The sequence below is a fragment of the Peromyscus californicus genome, unplaced genomic scaffold, assembly GCF_007827085.1.
Source record: "Peromyscus californicus insignis strain IS unplaced genomic scaffold, ASM782708v3 Scaffold_3__1_contigs__length_106647218, whole genome shotgun sequence".
Classification (NCBI taxonomy): Eukaryota; Metazoa; Chordata; class Mammalia; order Rodentia; family Cricetidae; genus Peromyscus; species Peromyscus californicus.
In genome coordinates, this window is record NW_026294551.1 from 105531586 (window position 1) to 105554171 (window position 22586).

Here is a 22586-nt window from a genome sequence, read left to right on the forward strand (position 1 = left end):
CTGGGCAGTGGTGGCACATGCCTTTAATCCCAGCACACGGGAGGCAGAGGCAGGCGGATCCCTGTGAGTTTGAGGCCAGCCTGGTCTACAGAGCAAGATCCAGGAAAGGCTCCAAAACTACACAGAGAAACCCGGTCTCGGAAAAAAAATAATACAGTTTAAATATTTTTTTTAATGTTTATACCTCTGCACATACACTTCAAGTATATTGTTTTATTCATTACTGTGCCGGATGATTTTATGCCAACATAAGCTAAAGTCATCTGAGGGAGGAACCTCAATTAAGAAAAATGCCTCCAGAAGACAGGGTTATAGACAACCTGTCATTCAGAGCACTGACTGATTAGTGATTGATGAGGAAGCAACCAGCCTATTGTGTGTATGGCCATTCCTGCGCTGGTGGTCCTGGGTTCTAGAAGAAAGCAGGCTGAGCAAGCCATGGGGGTTGAGCCAGTGAGCAGCACCCTCCATGGCCTCCGCATCAGCTCCTGCCTCCAGGTTCCTGCCCTGCTTGAGTTCCTGTCCTGACTTCCTTCAGTGCTGAACAGTGATGTGGAAGTGTAAGCCAGAAAACCCGTCCTCCGGTCATGGTGTTTCATTGTAGCAATAGAAACACTAACCAAGACAATTGCTATTATGTCTATTACAGAAGCTACAGCATACATGTGAAGGTCAGAGACAACGTGTGGAGTGGAGTCTCTCGTTCCACCTTAACGTGGGTTCCAGGTATTGAACTCACATCACCAAGCTTGCGCAGCAAACACCAAGCCATCTCATCAGCCTGTGAATATTCTCTTAAATGTCTGCACAGTTAAATCTTTTGAGGATATACAAGTATTACTAGGCATTCTACTACTGGCCAGTTTTCCACTTTCACTTTATTCCACCAAAGAGAATATACAGCTTCAATACTTCACTTGTTAAAATAACAAACCTGTACATTCACAAACCCTGAGAGGTCTAACCACATGATCTGTGACCTAAGAATTAGGTTATCAAAGATTTAATCTGGATCTTAATATTTTCAATTTTTCAAAGTCTTTATTACTTATCACTTAGTAGTAAATGTTAACTGAGGTTTTGTTCACTTTCTTTTTTTTTTTTTCTCGGAGCTGAGGACCGAACCCAGGGCCTTGCACTTGCTACGCAAGCGCTCTACCACTGAGCTAAATCCCCAACCCATTTTGTTCACTTTTTTTATGGCAATGCTAGGGATGGAATCCAGGGCCCTCTACCACTGAGTGCCATCTTCAACCCTTCAATGATACATATATAAATATTTGATTTTTAATATAAAAAAAAGAATGAGAGAAACTGACTACCTTACACACATCTGGAGTCTTGGTCTGCTCAGACATCTGTGTTTGTTACTTTCAATATTAATCTCATGTAGAGACTGCTTGCCAGTATTAAATAGACAGTCTCTCTGAATTTAATCTTAAAAATTATTGACCCTGACTTAGGTTTGTTTCCCTCATCAGCAGTAAGGCAGTCACAGTGATGGTCCATCTAACTGTCAGCAAGGGTTACACATTGCACCTCAGATCACATTAGAACAGCACAAGGCCGTGACTGGACTTAGAAATCCTTTACACCCTCTCCTTCTGACCATCTCTACAACAGGACAAAGGCAAAACTTCAAACAGTTGTCACAACCTTTCTCGACTCACCAAAGGCGCTGAAGAGCTGGTAAAGGTCACTGGTTTTCCACTCTTTGGGGAATGTCACGTGGAGAACATGATCACGTTTAGGCTGCACTACAAATGTAGCAAAAGGACGACAGTTAAGACATGATCCAAGCACTGGCAAGGGGCCAGCTCAGTCACTGAGACACTTGCCACACAGACATGAGGCCTGTGCCTGGCCTCCAGACCCCATAAAAAAGTAGACATGGAGGAGTATGCTCCAAGTGCCAGTACTGGGGAGGGGTAGACAGGAGTATCTGTCCCTGGGACTCTCTGGCCAATAGTCTATCCTAACCAGTGAGCTCCAGGTGGACAATGGGTCTCAAAGAACAAGGTGAACAGCTCCTGAGGAACAATAGCCAAGGCTGGCTTCTAGCAAGGGACCAGGCAAGTCAGTGACTTTCTGATTGCCTCAGCCCACAGAATGAAAGGATTCTAAGCATGCACCACCACACTTGGCAAGCATGGATTCTTTAATTAAACTAGCCCATACTACCTTGAAGAATTAACACAGATGTTTCATGGTTACCAAACAACTCCTAAGAGGATCAGTAGAAGTCTTACCACTATGTAGACACAGCTGACACAAAGACACAGTAATCCTGCCTCTGCTCCCAAGTGCTGGGATTCCAGATGTACATTTCCACACCCAGGCATTAGCAGGCTGTTCTTATATGTCAGGTAACCCACAACAATTTCATTAAAAAAATTAACTTGCTAAATTTAAATATATGCATAAGTAACTAGAAAACAGAAAATTTAACAAATTACTGATATAAACAGCATATTTTAAATATGTATTGGAAATGATTCTACTTTGTGGAGGATGAAACTATGAACATATATTTTTCCAGGCTATGAGACATATTTATATAGCCTGGAAAAATGTAATGAAGGCCCAAGGGTCCCCTGAACTTTTAAGTATGCAATCCCGACCAACCACAAACCACTGCCCATGTTTAAGTAAAAAAGGTCTTTTGTCAGCACTTTTTTCCAGGTAACCCTTTCAGATTTCACTCTGACAACAAAGATGCAATGGGGAAATCAAAGTATACTCACAGTCTGGCCCTTCCAAGTTCAGATAGGGAATGTCCATGACCCTCATAAGAAATAACCTACCAAAAGAAAAACAAACAAGCAGGTAACAAACTCATTTATTTAAAAAAAAAATCTATTAAAATGTTAGCAGAAGCTGCTTGTCACTGTGTGGTTTGGATAAGAATGGCCTCCATGGGCTCCTGTTTAATTACATGGTCCTCTGCTAGTGGAAATGTTGAGGAGTAAGAGCTGTGGTCTGGTAAGAAGAAAAACTTATGCCATGACCCGTGTGCTCTCTCTGCTCCCTAAGTGCACATTCCCGCCACTACGCCTCCTTTGTTCTGCCATCATGGACTCCAACACTCTGAAACCATTAGCCCAATTAAGTGCTTTCTTCTATAAGCTGCCTAGGTTATAGTGTTTTCTCACATGCCTAGGTCACGGTGTTATTTTCTCACAGCAATAGAGAAATAACAAGCGTGCTTATTCTATTTCTAAAAAAAAAAAATTAGAATTCTTAAAATTCACTTCAGAGATTTTTTTCCTCTTGAGCTCAATATTTATCATTAAGATAAAAAATAAAATTACAAGTTGTGGTATCTCCAACACCTACAACAATTCCAGGTACTCAGTAGTTTCTCAAAAAATACCAACTAGATTAATGAAATTTTTAATGAAAAGTTGAAAGAAAACCCTGTGTGGAGCACTGTCCTACTAGTTAGTCCAAAGAAACAATGAGAAAAACAAATACTAACTCCTTGCCAACATATGAAAAGGTTCCTATACAGTCATATTTGTGAGAGGAGGATGACATTCATTTATTCTTATTTTTATTTTTTTAATGAAATACAAAGTCACTGGGTGTAGGGTAAATCCTAAAGACTGAAGTAAGTAACTGTCTTCAAATATTCACATTATTATTGTCATGTAAAACATATTTGAAGCACAAAACAAAACAATCCTTGATAAAGAAAGTTATCATGGGGCTAGGGAGATGGCTCAATGGGTAAGAATATTTGCTATGCAAGCCTGAGAACCTGAATTCAAATCCCCAGCATCCATGGATAACGCCAGGTGTGGCTGCACATACTATAACACCAGCACTATGGGGAGTAAGGGGGTCACTGGGGCTTGCTGGTTACCAGCAAGAGGGATACCCAATATCGTCCTCTGGCCTCCACGTGTACACAGGTACACTCACTCACCTGGCCACACAGCCTGTCTCTCATACACACGTGTGCATAGACCCCACACACATGGCTATCACACAAATATAAAGCATAGCAAGCATTTTATGTATAGTTTCTGAAATGGATACAAAGGTACACTTAAAAAACAGTATTCATTAATTACATCTGTCTGAAATGTCTTTCCATTTTCTTTTAGGAGCTAAATCATGAACAAAATCAGGCTTTCTGTTGTGTCTAGGATGATACTAATGAGTTCTACTACTTGGATAACAATATGTTGTGTGCTTCCGTTAGAAGAGCTATTATGCCACAAATTAAAAAGACAATCTAAGTGCCCAACAAGCAATTAGTTTGGCTTCAGTGACCTGCAATTAAGGCACATATTACCAGGCGTCAAAAACAAGCAGGGTATGATTAGCTCACAGATGAGCCATCAGTAGAACAGCTCTGTCCTGCACTGTCAAAAAGTGAGCTCACAGTAGTCGGTGGCTGGAGAACTTGTATGGCCTCCAATACAATAAACCAGGTCCTACAGCTAAGAAAACAAATTTCTTTTTAGCTCACAAATATAGTATAGATCTACTATCTGCTTATATAAACTATGTCCCCCAAAGGAATCCATGTTCCTCACAGTGTTAGGCGGTGGCAGAACACAACAAGCACACAGCACAGCAGACACACAGCACAGCAGACACACAGCACAGCAGACAGACACACAGCACAGCAGACACACAGCACAGCAGACAGACACACAGCACAGCAGACACACAGCACAGCAGACACACAGCACAGCAGACAGACACACAGCACAGCAGACACACAGCACAGCAGACACACAGCACAGCAGACAGACACACAACACAGCAGACAGACACACAGCACAGCAGACACACAGCACAGCAGACAGACACACAGCACAGCAGACAGACACACAGCACAGCAGACACACAGCACAGCAGACAGACACACAGCACAGCAGACACACAGCACAGCAGACAGACACACAGCACAGCAGACACACAGCACAGCAGATCTGACTGACTGGGCAGCTATCGTTATCTCCGTCACCCACAGCAATTTTATACTATGAATAATTTTCAATTCTCTTTTTAGTAGAATTAGGTAGTCTCCTCAAATCTCAAAATAAAATTAAAAATAAAACAAAAATAATCACTTCAGACCAACGAGATGGCTCCACAGGTAAAGGTGTTTGCCATACAAGCCTGGTGGCCTGAGTCTGATTCTCCAAAATCATGTAAAGGCAGAAGGAGAGAAATGATACACCAAAGATGATCTTAACAAACATGCTGTGACAAAAACACTCACATTTACAGCATGGACACATGTACAATAATAATAAATGTTTGAAAATTACAAATTGGACCTGGAGAGCAGATCAGAGATTAAGATCACTGGCTGCTCATGCAGAAGACCTGGGTTTGATTCCTAGCAGCCACATGGCAGCTAACAACTGTTGGAAACTCTAGTTTAGGGGATTCGATGTCCTCTTTTGAACCCCGAGTACCACGCACACACGGTACATATATAGAAATGTAGACAAAACAACCATACCCATATAATAAAACTTTAAAAATTCTGTGGGGAAAAAAAGGAGGCTTCAGAAAAATATATAACAAGCTGAAGAGATGGATGGAGTGCTTGTTGCTCCTGCAGAGGACACAGGTTCAGTACCCAGAACCCAAACAGCAGTTCACAACTATCTATAACTATAGTTCCAGAGGATTAAAGGCCTTCTTCAGGCATCTAAGAGCACCAGGCATGCCTGTGATGTGTAGACATATATTCATACTTGCATGCACATAAAATAAATCTTAAAAAGAAGTTTTTAATTATCACTTACTATCCTTTTGCTAAGATCAAGATATAGAAGTTAATGAACGGCAGGATAGTAGAGATTAATTGTAGATCACTTGCCTAATATATGTGAAGTCCTGAGTTCAATCTCTAATACCATAAAATAAAAAAAATTTAAAGGCAAGGATCATACATATTGTAATTTAAAATTTTAATCTAAATTTCAAGAATAAAAGTTGAGCTGGGTATCGTGGCCCACATATATAATCTCAACACTCATGAGGCAAAGGCAGGTAGATAAAAGTAAGTTCAAGGCCAGCCAGGGCTACAAAGTAAAACCCTCAGACTCTGAGACTCAAAAAAAAAAAAAGGAAGAAAGAAAAAATAAGTTGAATCAGTAAGATGGTCAATGCTGTACTATAAACAAAGCAATAATCAAAGTTAACTGGCTATAGGGGAGTAAAGGTTATCAACAGTCTTTTGTTTGTTTTTGCTTTTTGAGACAGGGTTTCTCTGTGTAGTCCTGGCTGTCCTAGAACTCGCTCTGTAGACCAGGCTGGCCTCAAACTCACAGAGATCCGCCTGCCTCTGCCTCCCTCGTGCTGGATTAAAGGCGTGCACCACCACCCGGCCATATCAACAGTCTCAACCCCGCCCCTGCATGAACTACAACATCAACTAACCAGGTAAGATGTGCCCAGCAGGGCGGCAGTGGCACAACAGTTATGGATGCAGCAGCACATTCTCTGGTTGGCTGCGGGGCCTACTTCCCAAGAAGACAGCCGTGCCTAGTACAACAAACCTGGGCAGAAACCTCCGACTCAGGAGGTCCTGAGCTCTAAGAGTAACCTACTATTGCTGCTTAGCTAAACTGGAAAGCATCAAACTGCTTTTTAAATACTTATATTTAAAATAAATAAATACTTATATTTATACCCATAGACAAAAGCTACTCTTGACACTGTCTAGGGTCCACTATGATTAAAGAATTAAAAGGTAGGAAAGAAGTATCACCAGAAATCTTGGGAAGGTCCAATGGAGCCATCACAATATAAGGGAAATCAGGGTCCCCTCTTGGGGTTCTTCATCTTATTAATAAAAGAACTTAAGAAAGGACACAAAGAGAAGCTCAGGGGCAAAGAGCAGACTCACATAGAATCTTAAGGACAAGTCATTACAGTTTAAAAAGAAAACCCCCAGAGCAGGCAAGCTGTAAATCTTGCAGCTGCCAGGAAAGGAGGGGGAGAAATGGAGAAGAGAAAGAACAAAAGCCATGTGTCTGAGACAGGGACGCATGGAGGTCAGCCACCTGGCAGCAGGCAGTCAGTCGCACAACAGGGAAGAGAGCTTTAGAAAGAGCAAGGAGGCCCAAAGCATTAGTTTGAGTTTAAAAGCATACTTGGGCTCTGGCCAGCATCTGAAAGAAAAAAGAAGAAAAGGAAACAGTTATGGCTCTCTAAGGAAGGGCTGGCATACCCAGCCAAAGATCATGGCAGCTCATGAGGAGTGTACTAAGGGGCAGAAATTCTAGAAAGGAAAAGTACATTATCTTGAGATGAACCTGCCTTCCTGGGAGTGGTCCCTGGCTAGGTCCTTGGCTTGTCCTACTGGATTAAACTTCAATGGCTTAGACAAAGGCATCTCTCCACCTGGGGGTGATCCCATTCTTTACACTCTCATACTTAAATCTCTTTGTAGCAAACAGGGGTAAATAGAGAGACTAGGAATGAAGGACTATGGTGGTACTTTATTTGTACTGAAATGTGATTTTATTTGTATGCTAATAAATAAAGTTACCTGGGGGTCAGAGCTAATAGCAAGCCATAGCAGAGGTGGGCGGTGGTGGCGGATGCCTTTAATCCCAACACTTGGTAGACAGAACTAGGTAGATCTCTGTGTGGTCAAGGATTCAGCCAGCATTGGAGACACACGCCTTTAATCTCAATACTAACCATAGAAGATCTGGAGGTCTGTACAGACAGGTAGTGAGGAGGCGGTCAGGTGGTTGGGTTTACAACCAATGAGAAGGCAGAACAGAAAGTCTATATAAAGACAAACACTCAGGAAGTAGGTCTCTCTTGACTGAAGAGGCTAGCTGCAGCAGACACATAAGGCTCTTAGCTCTGATCTCTTGGCTTTCTTCTTTGCATTGGTTCTGTGTTTCTTATTTAATAAGATGGTTGGTTACATCTACAAAGGACATTTGAATAGTCAGCCCTAAACAAGATATTTGTACAAAACCTTAAGGCTCAGGGAACATTTTGGAAGAGGGAGTAGAAATGTGGCTTCCCACTGGCAGCAGAAGCAATGTCCTCTAGGAATGTGTTAGAGATGCTGAGTCAGAAACCGGGAGCTGCCCATCACTGGGTCACAGCGAGGTGTTCAACGATGTTGACTACCATCATCAGCTATGTAACAATGCCTTGCTGGCTGACGTCTCCAGAAAGAACGGGTTGTGATGGTTTGTTTATATTAAAAGATTTTGAGTTGGAAAAAACACAAAACTAGTACATTTCAAGACCTATCTCAAAATGCAGGAAGCAGTAACATACACCCTTTGCTTCTCCCTGAAGCCAGGAGGTCAAAGTGTGACAAGCAACTGCAACTAGGTTCCCTGACAGAGACAATTCAGGGACTATTGCTTACTTCATAACTGTCATTCTCGTGGCCTTTTGTTTGTTTATTCTCTGTTATTTTGTAGTTGAGATACAGTAATGCTATATAGCCCAAGTTGGCCTTGACCTCATGATCTTCCTGCCTCAGCCTCCCAAGTGCTGGGAGATTACAGGTTAAACCACCACTATCTGGCTTCATTCTCATTTTGAGAGAGAGAGAGAGAGAGAGAAATAGCTGAACATATTTCTATGAGTTGGCCACAAATTAAGCTTTAGTCACTAAAGCACACTAAAGAAAATCTCTAATCCACACAAGAATTGACATCCATAACCTTCATCAAAATTCCCAAATCAACAAATAACAGACACAGATTTCTTCCCCTCATTCCCATCCAGAGGAGGGCACGAAGGTCAAAGGTTATTCTAGGATGACACAGTAGCTTGCCTTGAACTATGTCTTATCTGAATCATTCCCTACCTCTCCAAAAAAGATTACAAAATAATGCCAGTATTAACCCATTATATGCAGCAATGTTCACAAAACCAGAGGTAAATGTGATAGTAAAAGATAAATGGGAGGTCCAGTGAGACAGTTACGTGAGTAAAAGCTTTGCTGCCAAGCCTGCAGACCCGAGTTCAGTCCCCAGGACTCACACAGCAGAAGGCAAAAACAGACTCCAGCAGGCTGTCTCTGGCCTCCACACACACACTGTGCACACACACTGAGGCTGTCTCTGGCACACACACACACACACACACACACACACACACACACACACACACACTATAGCACACACACTGAGGCTGTCTCTGGCCTTCACACACACACTGTGGCACATACACTGAGACTGTCTCTGGCCTTCAAACACACACTGTGGCACACACACTGAGACTGTCTCTGGCCTCCACACGAACACTGTGGCACACACACTGAGGCTGTCTCTGGCCTACACACACACACTGTGGCACACACACTGAGGCTGTATCTGGCCTTCACACACACACACACACACACACACACACACACACACTGTGGCACACACACTGAGGCTGTCTCTGGCCTACACACACACACACACACACACACACACACACACTGTGGCACACACACTGAGGCTGGAGGGTTGAAAACTTAGGCAAGACTAACAAGACCCAGCAGCAGACAGGAAGTTCTGCAGGTGAGCTTGTATACAGTTGGCACGGAAACAGATAACTGCAAAATTCTGCATTACTAAATTATAAGGAAGATTGATTTTGATTAGAAAAGAAAGAAATAGTTCTCTATTTTCTGCTAAATAGGAGACCTTCCAGTATGGTACAGGGTGAAAGAGAGTCAGACACTGAAATCACTGAAAGAAGAAGTTAGGGGCTGGAGAGATGATGGCGCAGTGGTTACGAGCACTTGCTGCTCTTGCAGAGGATGAAAGTTAGGCTCCCAGTGCCCACTTTAGGCAGCTCGTAATCATCACCTCTAACTCTAGATCCAGGAAATCCCATGCCCTCTTCTAGTCTCTACAGGTACACATACATACACACACCGAGAGACAGAGAGAAAAAATAAATCTAAAAAAAGAGAAAGAACAAATAAACAAACAAACTAGGTATGGTGTTGTGCACCTTTAAGGCAAGCAGAGCTTTGACAGTTAAAGGACCTGTTCTACACAGGGAGTTCCAGGACAGCCAGTACATAGTGAGAACCCATCTAAAAAGAGGAGGAAAAGGCAGAGAAGGAGGAGGAGGTAATATTAGCTGGCAAGCAGTGCAGAACGACAAGAGTCTATAACCACAGCTCTTTGTGAAGCCAAAGAACTGCTAGAGGTCAGGAGTTTGAGTTTAACTTGGGCAACACAGTAAGACTCCTCCCCTTTCTTTAAAAACAAGAGAAACCTACTGCTGCTCAGCTCTGGAAAGAAAACACGGTACAGTAGAGGTAGATGCTGACAAGACACTTAGGTCCAAAAGGGAAGATCTCAACAAGACTCACCTGACAAGGCAGCAAAGGCTCGCTACACAATAATGACCATTAGGCTTACCATAATTTCATATATGTGTGTGTGTGTGTGTGTGTGTGTATGTATTTGTATATGTTATTTTTTTCTAAGGCTATGTGTGTGAGATGCATGTGAAAGTGAGAGGACAACTTTTACACTCTTCCTCTTCTTCCTCATAGGTTCTCATGGGTTCACATATATATGTATATGTATACATACGTGATTAGTTTAATTTTATGTGTATGTATGAGTGCCTGCATATATGTATGTATACCATGTCATGCCTGGTTCCTAAGAAAGCCAGGAGAGGGCTTTCTGCATGGGTGATGGGACCCAAACCTGGATCTGCAAGAGTAGCAAGTACTCTCAACCACTGAGCCACCTATGCATTACATATATATATATATAGTTTGTTTGTTTGTTTTGCTTTGTTTTGTTTTTCAAGACAGCTTTCTCTGTATAACAGCCCTGGATGTCCTGGAACTCACTCTGTAGACCAGGCTGGCCTCAAACTTGGAGATCCACCTGCCTCTGCCTCCCGAGTGCTGGGATTAAAGGCGTCAACCACCACCACCACCCAGCTTACATTTTTTAACTTGGAAACTTACACAGTAGTATCATCAATTGAAAAATGGGAAATATTGATCTCAATTAGTAAATGCAAAAGACATTAAGAACAAACCAGATTTATTGGAAATTCAGTAAAATGACAGTGATTTTTATTTTGGCCTAAGAAACTGAGGGGTTTTTTTGTTTGTTTTTTTCTTTAATCTGAAAAAAAAAAAAAAATCTGAGCATGCTCCAAGAGCTGATTAAATTATAACTGTCTCTGATGGCACATAGCCCAGATATGGCGAATGACACTGTTGCCCGATAGGAGCTCTGAGTAAATGAATTTGCAAGGCAATTAGAACAACAAGACGATGAAGAAAGCCATGTGACCACAGATCAGAGAACTACCATCCCATGTCAGCAAAACATAACAATCTAGCCTGGCAGTAGTGGCGCACACCTTTAATCCCAGCATTCAGGAGACAGAGGTAGGTGGATCTCTGAGTTCGAGGCCAGCCTGGTCTACATAGAGAGTTCCAGAACAGCCAGGACTTCACACAGAGAAACTCTGTCTCAAAAAAACAAAAATAAATTCATATAAAGCAAAGAAAACACTCTGGGCATCTGACCTCATACTGTCTGCAGTGTCATTCCAGTGTCAGGAATGACTGTCCAGCTGCAGAGCTAAGGACTGAGAGACTCTGAGGGTCTAACTTTTTACACCATCAAACAGGTATATGCACACTCAGGCCTGGCTGACCTGGAAAGAGTTCTAGTGCCAAGATATATCTTAATATGTGACAGTGTCTGTTCTGGTCTCACTCCCTAGCAAAAGAAAAAAGCTCACATTCCCAAACTATTTATCTTCCTAAAAACTAAATATTTCACTCGTTGCCAGTAAAGCTGTCCTGTTCTCTATCACTAAGCCTGGGGTACCAAAATGTTGGATGCTATCTGACTCAACACAGAGAAAGAATCCCCAAATTTCCAATGGGAAATTCAAACCTTTTAGCAGTCACCAGCTCTACTGTACTTGCAAATAGGGCATAGCAGTAAAAGTACTGCATAGGAAACACATATCTACATGTATGTGCTATTAAAAAAAATCTTGACATGGGATCGGAAGCATGCAGACATCTCTCACATTTAAATAAACGTGTTTACTAGGTTCCCTGGCCCTACCATGCAAGCTCTAACCAGAAAGGACTTACTGTTGTGGCTTACTTTAATTTCATTCAGGTAGAGGGTACAATTTTCAATCCAAATACAGCACTGCCCATATTTGTCAAGAAGCCAAGGCATGTCCTTCTGAAACATAACTGACACTAAAATTTAGATTTAAAAAAAAGAAAGACAAAAACCAACAGCTCATTGTAACGGACTCTAGCTAATGAACCATATCAAATTACATCAACTAAAAATGTTAAACTAAGCATTTTACAATAGCATTCTGCAAAGCCTATGAATCACTGATGGCAGAGGAAGTTGGTTCTCATGCTACCCAATGGTGAAAGATACATCTTTCAGAACCAATGCTCAGGTCAAATGCTGAAAGAAAACTATACCTCCCAGAGAAACACAACCCTCAATCTGCCTGGTTCAGATTCTGTGCTGTGGAGGAAAGAACTGAACCTTCAGTCCAGGACACATCCACTGTCCCTGACTCTGCTACCCTGGGAAAAATGTCTCAGCTTTAAAACGCAGAGATTATTGCCCACGTGTAAAAGCTGCTGTCAGAAGGGCAGTAAATTTAGGTAACACTCTGAGTGGCAGAAGGTGTTCAACGGGTATGCCATCTGCTAGCTGGGTTACATTAGTCTTTTGTTTTCAAATATGCATATATATGTAGAGTGTGTGTGCGAGATGTGTGTGTATGTATGTGTGTGTATGTGTTTACACATGCATGTGGAGGCCCAAGGTTGATATCTGGTATATTCTTGGATTGCTTTCCACATTATTCATTGAGGTAGAGTCTATTGCTGAACCTGGAACTCACCATTTCAGGGAGTCTAGCTAGCCCACTTGCTCTAAGGATTCCCTATCTGTTTCCTGAACAGTGGGGTTACAGGCAGTCCACCAAGCCCAGTCATCTCTGACATGGCCTCTGGCTTCCAGCTTGAACAGCAAGCACTTTGCCATCTGAGCCATCTCCTCAGGCCCCTCAGCTACCTTCTTAGAGAACACAGCCCTCTGTTGAGCAAGTGCAAACTACACAGTCTTGAAAACAATTATTGATCACTTGCTGTAAGCCAGGACCAATGGAGGAACACGTAAGAAAACTTTTGCCATGCATGGTGCTGCATGCTTTAATCCCAGCACCTGAGAGACAGCAGCCGGCAGATCTCCATGAGTTAAAAAGCCAGCCTGGTCTACAGAGAGAATAGCAGGCCAGTCAGGGATTCACAGTGAGACCCAGAATAATAATAATAATAATAATAATAATAATAATAATAATAATAACTACAACAACAATAATAATAAATAATGCTGACTTCACCATTAGTGGGATGAAAAATAATAGCCTCCAAAAAAAAAAATGGTCACCATTAACCCCCAAGACTTATGAATGTCACCTTATTTAGGGAAAACATCTTAGTAATTGTTATTGAGGCCCTTGAGGTAAAAATATCCACATGAATTACCCACATGGGCCCTAAATACTATCACACATATTCTGAGAGGCACAGAGATAGAACATATTTACAGAGTTAGCATTCTGTGACTGTGGATGCAGAGATTAATGTGGTCACAAGTCAAGAAGACCTAACAGTGCCAGCAACCAGCAGAAGCTAGAGGAGGCCTTGGAGGGAACACAGCCCTCTCAATTTGGAACTTGGGCCTTCTAAATATGAGAACACAGATCTCTGCTGCTTTAGGTATCAAGCTTGCAGTCATTTGTTAACCTCCACCACATGACACTAACATAATCCCCACTACAGAGGAAGCAAGCTGTTCCAATAACCATCTAGAAGTTGATAGATTTCTTTCCACCTCCACATACTACTTTTTTATCATAATGTTAAGTGATGCCAGGGGGAAATGTGCTTTAAAGCAGCCAGAGCAAATACAAGACCATCTCAGGCAGAGAGAGCACAAGCGTGCACACTTGTCTTCCTCAAGCACTCTCCACCTTATTGTTTGAGACAGAGTCTCTTGCTGAAACTGAAGCTTACTAATTACCTAGCCAACAAGCCCTGGACCATTTTGCCTCTGCTTTCCAGAAAAGAGAAGCACATACCACCGTGGCCAGCTTTTTAAGTGTGTGACGTGAATCTAAATTCAGGTCCTCATGTGTGCACAGCAAGCTCTTTACCTACTGAGCCATCTCCATAGCCCCACCAATAAATGTTTTGGCAATCAAAAGTTCAAGATGAAATTAGACAAGATGACACCAACTTGAGGGAAGTACTCAATGTTTATCACAATTTTTAAAAAATTCACAGCCCTGGCTGATAAGATGGCTCAGTGAGTCAAAGTGTTTGCCACACAGGCCTGATGACTTGAGCTGGATCCCCAGAACACACATAATGGCAGCAGAGAGCTGACTCACAAAAGCTGTCCATTGACTACACACATCTGTATGCAGTGCATACCTCCACACAGACACACACACATACACCAAATGAATTTTTAAAGATTAACTTAACATGACAAAAACATGAAATTATGTATTCTGAATGGATGGATGAAGCATGTCATGCTGAATTTCTACCTCAGTAAAGCAGGTAAACAAGAAAAAGAAAAGCATGTGCTCAGTCCCTTAACACATGTCACTTCTTCCTTAGCACTCCTGCCCTCAAAAGCACCACTGAAAACGCAGCAGCAGCTGATGACACAGCCACTTGCCACAGAGGGAAACAAAACAAATGAAAGACGACCCATTCAAGTCTTCTCCCTACGCATTAATAGTTACAAGCAGGGTTTTTCTTCACCTGCTTTCTGGCCCAAGGTCATAATTTAAGAGCTTGGACGGTGCAAAGGGTCTGCCTATACAGTGCCTCCCACAGGGACCAAGTGGCCCGCCTTTCACTCTTGGCACCTGTTCAGAGGATCAGTGACAGCAGTGACAAGTCTGTAGTGTGCCGGCACTGACGTGTTACGCTGTGCCATTCCACCCTCAGTCTCCTATCACCAAACACTAACAGCCACAACTGACACAGCTGAGGCAGAAGGGTGAGCAAATGGTTTAACTCTTAAACTCAGACGTAAGACAGTCCTGTGGTGCTGTGACATAAATGTGCTTCCCAGCAGCACAGACTGTCACAAGTCACACTTGCACTGAGAAGTGGCAGCCGCATGGAGGGGACACTCTGTGTGACCACAGATGGAAGATGAAACAGGGCTTCCTGGTGGCTGAGCAGGCCATTCCCTCCAGAGAGACAAGACAAGAGAGCATGCCCCCCCACACACACACATTACAGTACACCAGCAGCCCTGACTTGCATACATGCTTCCAGGCATGAATGGCACTCAGAGCTGTGCCAGGAGCTGGGCTCTAATCCTTAGTATTTTGTTTCCTGTAATCCTTCAAGTTAAAAATCACTTCAGTGAAATGGGCCATAGTGGCACATGCCTTTAATCCCAGCACTCAGGAGGCAGAAGAAAAAGCATCTGTGTGAATTAAAAGCCAGCCTGGTCTACATAGAGAGTTCTGGACAGCCAGGGTTTTATGGAGAGACCCTGTCTCAAAAAAAAATTACTTTGATGATAAATTTTTGGTCATATATACTGTAAGAAAAACCCAGGGACAGCAAGATGACCCAGCCTGACAACCTAAGTTTGATCCCCAGAACCCACACTCACAGTACCCACCCCCACACATGCAAATATTAGCAAGTTTAAAAAAAAAAAATTAAAGAAAGGCCCAGTCTTTCGCCAGAACGTGGTCACTCTCCATAGATGAAAGGAACAAAACATGAGTGTGATTTGGGGGACTTGACTATTCAGGAGTCTTCGCCCTCTCTACTTGCGGCTCTTCAACAGGCTGTCACTACCTGCCATAACTTCAGCATTACAGTCATCTGAGCAACAGAACTTCTTTAACTGCCCCAATTCAAAGTGCTTGTGCTTCCAAGTACCAGGCTGACACCATCTTCCCGAGTATTCTTTCATAAGCCTATAACGCTTGGAAGTAGAACGTGCAAAAGGAGACACTTCATTCCCACTTGCAGCCTCTGTACTCCAATCTAGTTCAAAGGGTAACAAACATGTCACTGCTATCATTAAAACCTATCTACCTATCTTCTTACCACAGCAGCATGTCTCTTAGGGGGCCAGGCAGGGAGGCAGTAAGTAGAGGTGGAAACTCTCCTTTAATAAACCTTTGTAAAAGGTTATCTGCAAGAGATTTCAAAGTTCCTTGCAGAGACAGATAGCTGCTAATAAAATATAAGGCAAAGTCAGGCTTTGCTTTCCATGGTTCAATAAATGTAAAAACAGAGAGTATTTTTTATCTCTTTCCAGCCTAAAAGGGTTGAGCCAAAGTTTCTTCTCTGTCTGGCTTTCTATGCATTGATTAAAATAAACCAAGGTCATAAAAGAAAGTAAATCATTTCCTGACCAAAGAGTCCCCCACATAAAAAGCAGGCCACTGCCAGTAGCAGGTCAAGAGCAGCCCGATTCTCACTGCCACGCTTCAGTTCTCTTTGACTCTTTGTCACACGCGTACACATGCATACCAGACTTTGTAAGCTGGAAGTGTAGCTCAGTGGTAAGGATTAGCATACATGAGACACAGTGTTCAATCTCCAGTGTGAGTGGGCACAGGCAGACACACACACACACACACACACACACACACACTGCACACAAAATTTTAAATGGAAATATGAGTTTATTTCTGCTCAAGGTTTATCTTTTTCTTCTTTTCAAAAAGTTCTATATATAGTTATCATTATATGTATGCATGTGTGTATGTGGGTGCACATGTCTGGCATGTGTGTGGAAGTCAGAGAACAACTTTGCACACTGGGTTTTCTCATTCCACCTTTCCATGGGCTCCAAGAAGCAAACTCAGGTTGCCAGGCTTGTGTCCCAACTGTTTTACCTATTGACCCATCTTGCCAACAACCTGTCTTGAACTTCACTTTTAAAACAGAGATCTGATAAAAAGCAAAACAAAATACTATTAGTGGTGTGTGTTTGAGGTCAGTTTGAAGTTCATCAGATTTTACACCAGTGTGGTAAAGCTACATTTAGAAAAACTGCTATAAAAATTAACTGCCCTGGGAGGAGACAAGAGGATTAGAAGTTCAAGGTCTTCTTTAGCAGAGTTTGAGGACAGAGGCTACATGAGACACTGTTTCAAAAGAAAAACAAAAAAATAAGATAATAATGAAATAAGTTGACCTTCAGAAAAGTCATGTTTTTCTGACACCATTAATTGAAATAATGTTGGGGGCCAATGTTGGATGTTTATAACAGGGTAACTTGAAAAATGACAAGACAAAGGTCCAGTGTGATAAATCAGACCTGTAAGAGCAAGGTCAGTGCTAAGGGAAGACATGTCAGGAGCGGCAGTCCCCACTGCAGATGCCTCAGAAGACACAGCTGTGCGGACCAAGATGACGCACAGAACAGAACAGAACAGAACAGGAAAACCAGTGTTTTCTCTTCAAAGACAAGAAAAATATCTTTTTCTTTTACAAATAAGAAAAAATAGAGCAAAAGTAAATTTTTGAGAAGATCCTAGCAGGATTCCTGACCTTATGCCCTTATCCACTGTTTTGATATGTACTTAGATTTTAGTTCCTCAAAAAGAAAAACTCTAAATGGACAGATGTTCTCATGTTAAATGACACCTTAGGTATTTACCGTCCAGCTCTTTCCTTTTTCTGTTTTTGTTGGAGATGGTTTTACACTGTGGCTTAGACAGGCCTAGAACTTACTATGCGGCCCAGATCTAGCTTCAGACTCAGTCTCCCAAGTACTGGAATACCGGCGTGAACCACAACTAGCTCTGTCAGGTTCTTCTACATCAGAAGGCTGCACAGCATTTGCAATACACTCTTGCAGAAAAGCTCTTGAGCAGGCTGTTCGGTGCTATGCTTTCAGGCACATGCATGACTCAGAAGCTAGATGCCATCTCCATCTGACCCAGTCTGTACCCATCACACCTGACTTTGTAAGGAATCACAGAACTGCTGCTTCAAATATCTGCAGGAGCTAAACATTTCCAATTTGAAAAATACTGTAGAACAGTGAATATAATATCATGTATATAAAACTGTAAGGAGTGCTCGATTCGGCAGCACATATACTAAAATTGGAATGATACAGAGAAGATTAGCATGGCCCCTGCGCAAGGATGACACGCAAATTCGTGAAGCATTCCATATTTTTGATCTGTTTGGGAGGCATCCAGGCAATGGGACTGGGTCCTGTGCTCAGTGCATGAGTTGGCTGTTTGAAACCTGGGGCCTATGCAGGGTTACTTGGCTCAGCCTGGGAGGAGGGGACTGGACCTGCCTGGACTGAGTCTACCAGGTTGATCTCAGTCCGCGGGGGAGGCTTTGCCCTGGAGCAGGTGGGAATGGGGGGTGGGCTGGGGGGAAGGTGAGGGGGGCCGGAGGGGGGAGAACAAGGGAATCCGTGGCTGACATGTAGAACTGAATTGTATTGCAAAATAAAAATAAAAAATTAAAAAAAAAATAAAAAAATAAAACTGTAAGGAATGATCAAAACTTAAACCACATTTATTGTCACCAGTGGCATAGATTTCAGAAGAATTACAAAGATAAACACGACTCTAAAATAAGAGGTAAACGCTAAGAAAATGGTTTTTCACTCTTTTTTTTCCCCACTCTTATTGAACTGAACAGACATAAAAGACTTGGACACCACAACTCATTTTCCATGCAAAAGAATTCAACTTAATTTCCAATATACATCACACTATGGCCTAACACACTTTTGAAAAGGCTGTCAACTTCACACATATTTCCTCTGAACTTCCAAATGAAACTACAACAAAAACAGAAGACGGAACACTGGCGAGAGCACGGGCTGCTCTTCCCGAGGACCCGGGTTCAGTTCCCAGCGTCTCCGTGGCAGCTCACAACCACCTGTAACTTCAGTTCCAGGGGATCTGACTACTTCTCCTGGTCTCTGTGGGCACCAGGCACACACACGGTGCACAAACATACATACAGGCAAAACACTCACACATTAAATTAATAATAACGGAAGAAAGAAAGTGAGAAAAGAAGATGATAAAGGAAACCACAATGTAATGAAGTTCACTAGCTCAGAGAATCAGTCCAGAGCCTTTAACAGTCCAGATGTTGGAATAGCAGCTGTCTCCATGGCATACTAAGTACAGAACTGTGGAACTATCATTTATATAGATACCCTAAGGAAACAGTATCCTACCTAGTAAAGCCACGATATGATTGTAATGTGCTGCACATAATGGATGGAAATGATGTAACCACCAACACTGAAACAGCTATTTCTTACAATAGTAGAAGTGAGCTGCCTCATTCTGTCTAGCTCACACAGAATCTAGTATCAACTCTTAAGAGAGCTGAGGCCAAGACAAAGGCTGAGAGCTGTGGCATATAGCCAGACTTGGCTGCCTAAGCATTATATCATAACTTTAGTCACAACCTTGCCAAGCAAGCACAACCCACACTCTGAAATAACAATCTCTGAGATTCTTTAAAAATGCTCTGAACTTAAGACTTCTTCAGAAATTGCAATGACTCCCTATGACAATGAAGAATGTACAAACAAGCTTTTTCTTCACTAGATGAGATCAACAGCAGAGCATTGCCTAGCATGCATGAGACCATGGTTCAATCCCCAGCACCACAGAACGAAAGAGATGAGCAGAGAACTAATGAGCATGCAATGACAGTCCAGACTTCATGGATTAGTGCACCCATTCATCAAACATTGCCTTAGAAATAACATGTAATCATTAGTAAGGCAAATACAATAAATAATAATGTCACATGTAAAGTTCACTAGGGGGTGGGTTTAGCTATAAACACAAGCATCCCTTGAAGGTAATTTAAATGCCAAAACCACGATCATATTTTTCTTGGAAGAGATACACTACCATTAGCAATGTTTTCTTTAGGGTTTTTTTTTTTTTTTGTGGTTTTTGTTTTTGTTTTCTGAGACAAGGTTTCTCTGTGTAGCCCTGGCTGTCCTGGAACTTGCTCTGTAGACCAGGCTGGCCTTGAACTCAGAGATCTGCCTATCCTTGCCTCCCAAGTGCTAGGATTAAAGGCATGCCATGCCCAGCCTCTTTAGTCTCTTTTTTAAGCTAGTATATTTGAAAAATGATTTCCCAAAAGGTCAATTTCTACTTTCAAAAAAAAATCTGACCTACTAAAGATGAGAAATACTTAATAAAAATGTACCCTAGTTCCCTATCTCCCAAGATATGGGGCTTGTTCACAATGTGAGAAACCAGGACTGTAACCCTCTGATTACTTACTTGTTAAAAAAGGGTTCAATGAGTTTTGATCTGGTGGACACACACACTTTTGGAGGATCGAGTAAAGAACCTAGTGAAGAGAAACAGGTGTTACACACAGCACGTGGTCAAAGTGTGGAACCTCAGACACAAGTATGTTACATTCAGCGAGGGTCCACACACGTCCATGGGCAAGTGTCAGCAGTTCCTTCCTGTGTGTCCCCTCCTCATTTCCTCCAGCTGCCCTCTCAAAACCCTCCTGCTTCTCTCAGGGTGGCCAGATCCTAAGACAGTGGTTGTGATGCACAGACTGTTGTCCCTTCCCCACTCCCACATGGAAGCTGAATCCCAAACAATGGTATCCATGAATGAGCTATTTGGGAGGTAAGGAGGGAACTGGTTCCTTCACAAGAAGCATGGGTGCTTCCTCTCTCTAGAACTCTACTATGAGTGACAACTGTCTGAAAGCCAGTGCCTGGGGATGGGTCCTCGATCTGGACTTCCTACTCTCCAGAACCATGAGAAACATGGGTCTGTTATCTAAGCCTGGTCTTTGGAAATTTGTCACACCAGGCTGAGCTAAGAGGAAACAGTTGAGACCCACTCTGTTTAACAGAAACACAGCTCAAGTACCTAGGTAATTTGCCATGGAGAGGAAGCAGAGTCCTGTGATGTAAGCGTCATACCCTGCCTCATGGAGCTGCTCAGAAGCTGTGTCATAGCTTGGAAAGTCTTCTGCACTTTCTAAAGAGAAACAAAAGGAACCATCAACTTTCCCCAGAGCATTACCAAACACAAGAACTAGTAAGCATGGTGTCCTGCCAAACCCAAACTGCATTCTGGTGTATAGGAGATGCAGATGTGGCTGGAAGACACAGGAAACATGTCTTATTTCTGTTCAGCTATTGGCTTCCTTAGCTACACTGGTTGGGGCCATTTGCAATTTTGTGTTTCCCATCCTATGACATTTCTACTGTGCTGTTCTTACCATACATGTAGGACACAGCAGATTAAGCAAGACTCCAAGCTAGGCACGGTGGTCACACCTGCAATCTCTGTACTTGAGAAGCTGAGGCAGAAGAACCACAGCAAGTTTGAGGCTATCCTAGGCTAAATAGTGAATTCTAGCCCAGCTTTGGCTACAAAGACAGACCCTATCTTTACAAATAATTAAATAAACAATAAACTTATAAAAAGCCAAGGACCTAGAGGTCATACAGTGTCCATCTGAATCCCTACTCCATCACTCACATGCAATGTGACTCTGGGCAATAGGGCTCTGGTCTGTTTCCTTACCAAGGTTCAGCTATTGGCTTCTGAGCCCCAAGTTTTATAAAAAGGAGATGATAATCAACCTTCCCTCATAAGGCTTTTGGGGAACATCAAATGGCATGGTAGTGCTAAAGGTTTCATCTAGTGCTTGGCACATGTCATATGTTCATAACCATTAGTATCACAAATAGTTCCCATAAAACTAAATAGTCCAACTCACTACTGGTACGGTCCTCAACTGTTCAAAAGCTTAGCAATTTAAAGACAACAGCATACTCCACTCCCAAGATAAATGAGAACTTGCTGTAACACTGCCCTTAGTTCACAGGGCCACTGTATTACAAAAATTATTTTATAAGATAATGCTTAGTCATGCTGATATACACAGGTACTGAGAGAATGTGAGAATAATCTGCTTTTGAGTAAATTCTCTACCAGAGAAATATGAAAATAATAGGATAGGATACAGCTCTTACTCAAAAGTAATTATTTCCTAGAATCAATCTGAAAATAAATGTTAGAAAGGCCATCGCTTCATCAGAAGAATGGGCAGAAAATACTGATGGAATGACTGGAAGCTGTTTTCATACCAATACAATGCTCTTTGTACAAGAACGTTTTAACCTTCTTATGATCTAAATATTGGGTTCGACACTTCCTAAGAAACTTTTAACACTGTAGCACTTAAGATCCTCAACACCTGCTGAAGCTCACCACTCCACAAATCAATTATTCCATTACACTGTTCTACACTGGGCATGGGTTTCCTTCCCTCTATCCACCCCGCATCTTTGTACTTCCTTTCTTGGACTACTACCCAAAAGGGAAGCAAATACCTGTGACTCTGCCTGCCCTAGTAGCTCCCATCACCAACTTCTGAATCATCAGTGCTGCTATCAGTGTCTTGAGCAGATTTCTAGCCACAGCTAATGGAATGCTAACTACAGGTCAGCAGCACAATGTGGGTAACAGGACCAAGGACACAGTGTCCCAAAACATAGGGG

General features: G+C 42.3%; 1 protein-coding gene and 1 non-coding gene across 10 annotated transcripts in view; one reads left to right on the top strand and one right to left on the bottom strand.

Moving 5' to 3' along the window:
* Parn (poly(A)-specific ribonuclease) overlaps positions 1-22586 on the bottom strand; it is a 172001-nt gene that overhangs the window by 117816 nt on the left and 31599 nt on the right. For all 9 annotated transcript variants that reach the window (XR_008222644.1, XR_008222646.1, XR_008222645.1 and 6 more), the window contains 4 exons: positions 20944-21054; positions 20332-20401; positions 2745-2800; positions 1671-1757 (listed from right to left, as the gene is read on the bottom strand). Coding sequence is in view for 6 of the 9 variants with exons in the window: in XM_052759563.1 (XP_052615523.1) it covers positions 1671-1757; positions 2745-2800; positions 20332-20401; positions 20944-21054 (324 nt within the window). In the remaining 3 variants the exon portion in view is untranslated. The remainder of the gene's footprint in view (positions 1-1670; positions 1758-2744; positions 2801-20331; positions 20402-20943; positions 21055-22586) is intronic.
* LOC128123617 (U6 spliceosomal RNA) lies at positions 18121-18227 on the top strand. The gene has a single exon (XR_008222775.1). It is a non-coding gene; the product is annotated as a U6 spliceosomal RNA (small nuclear RNA).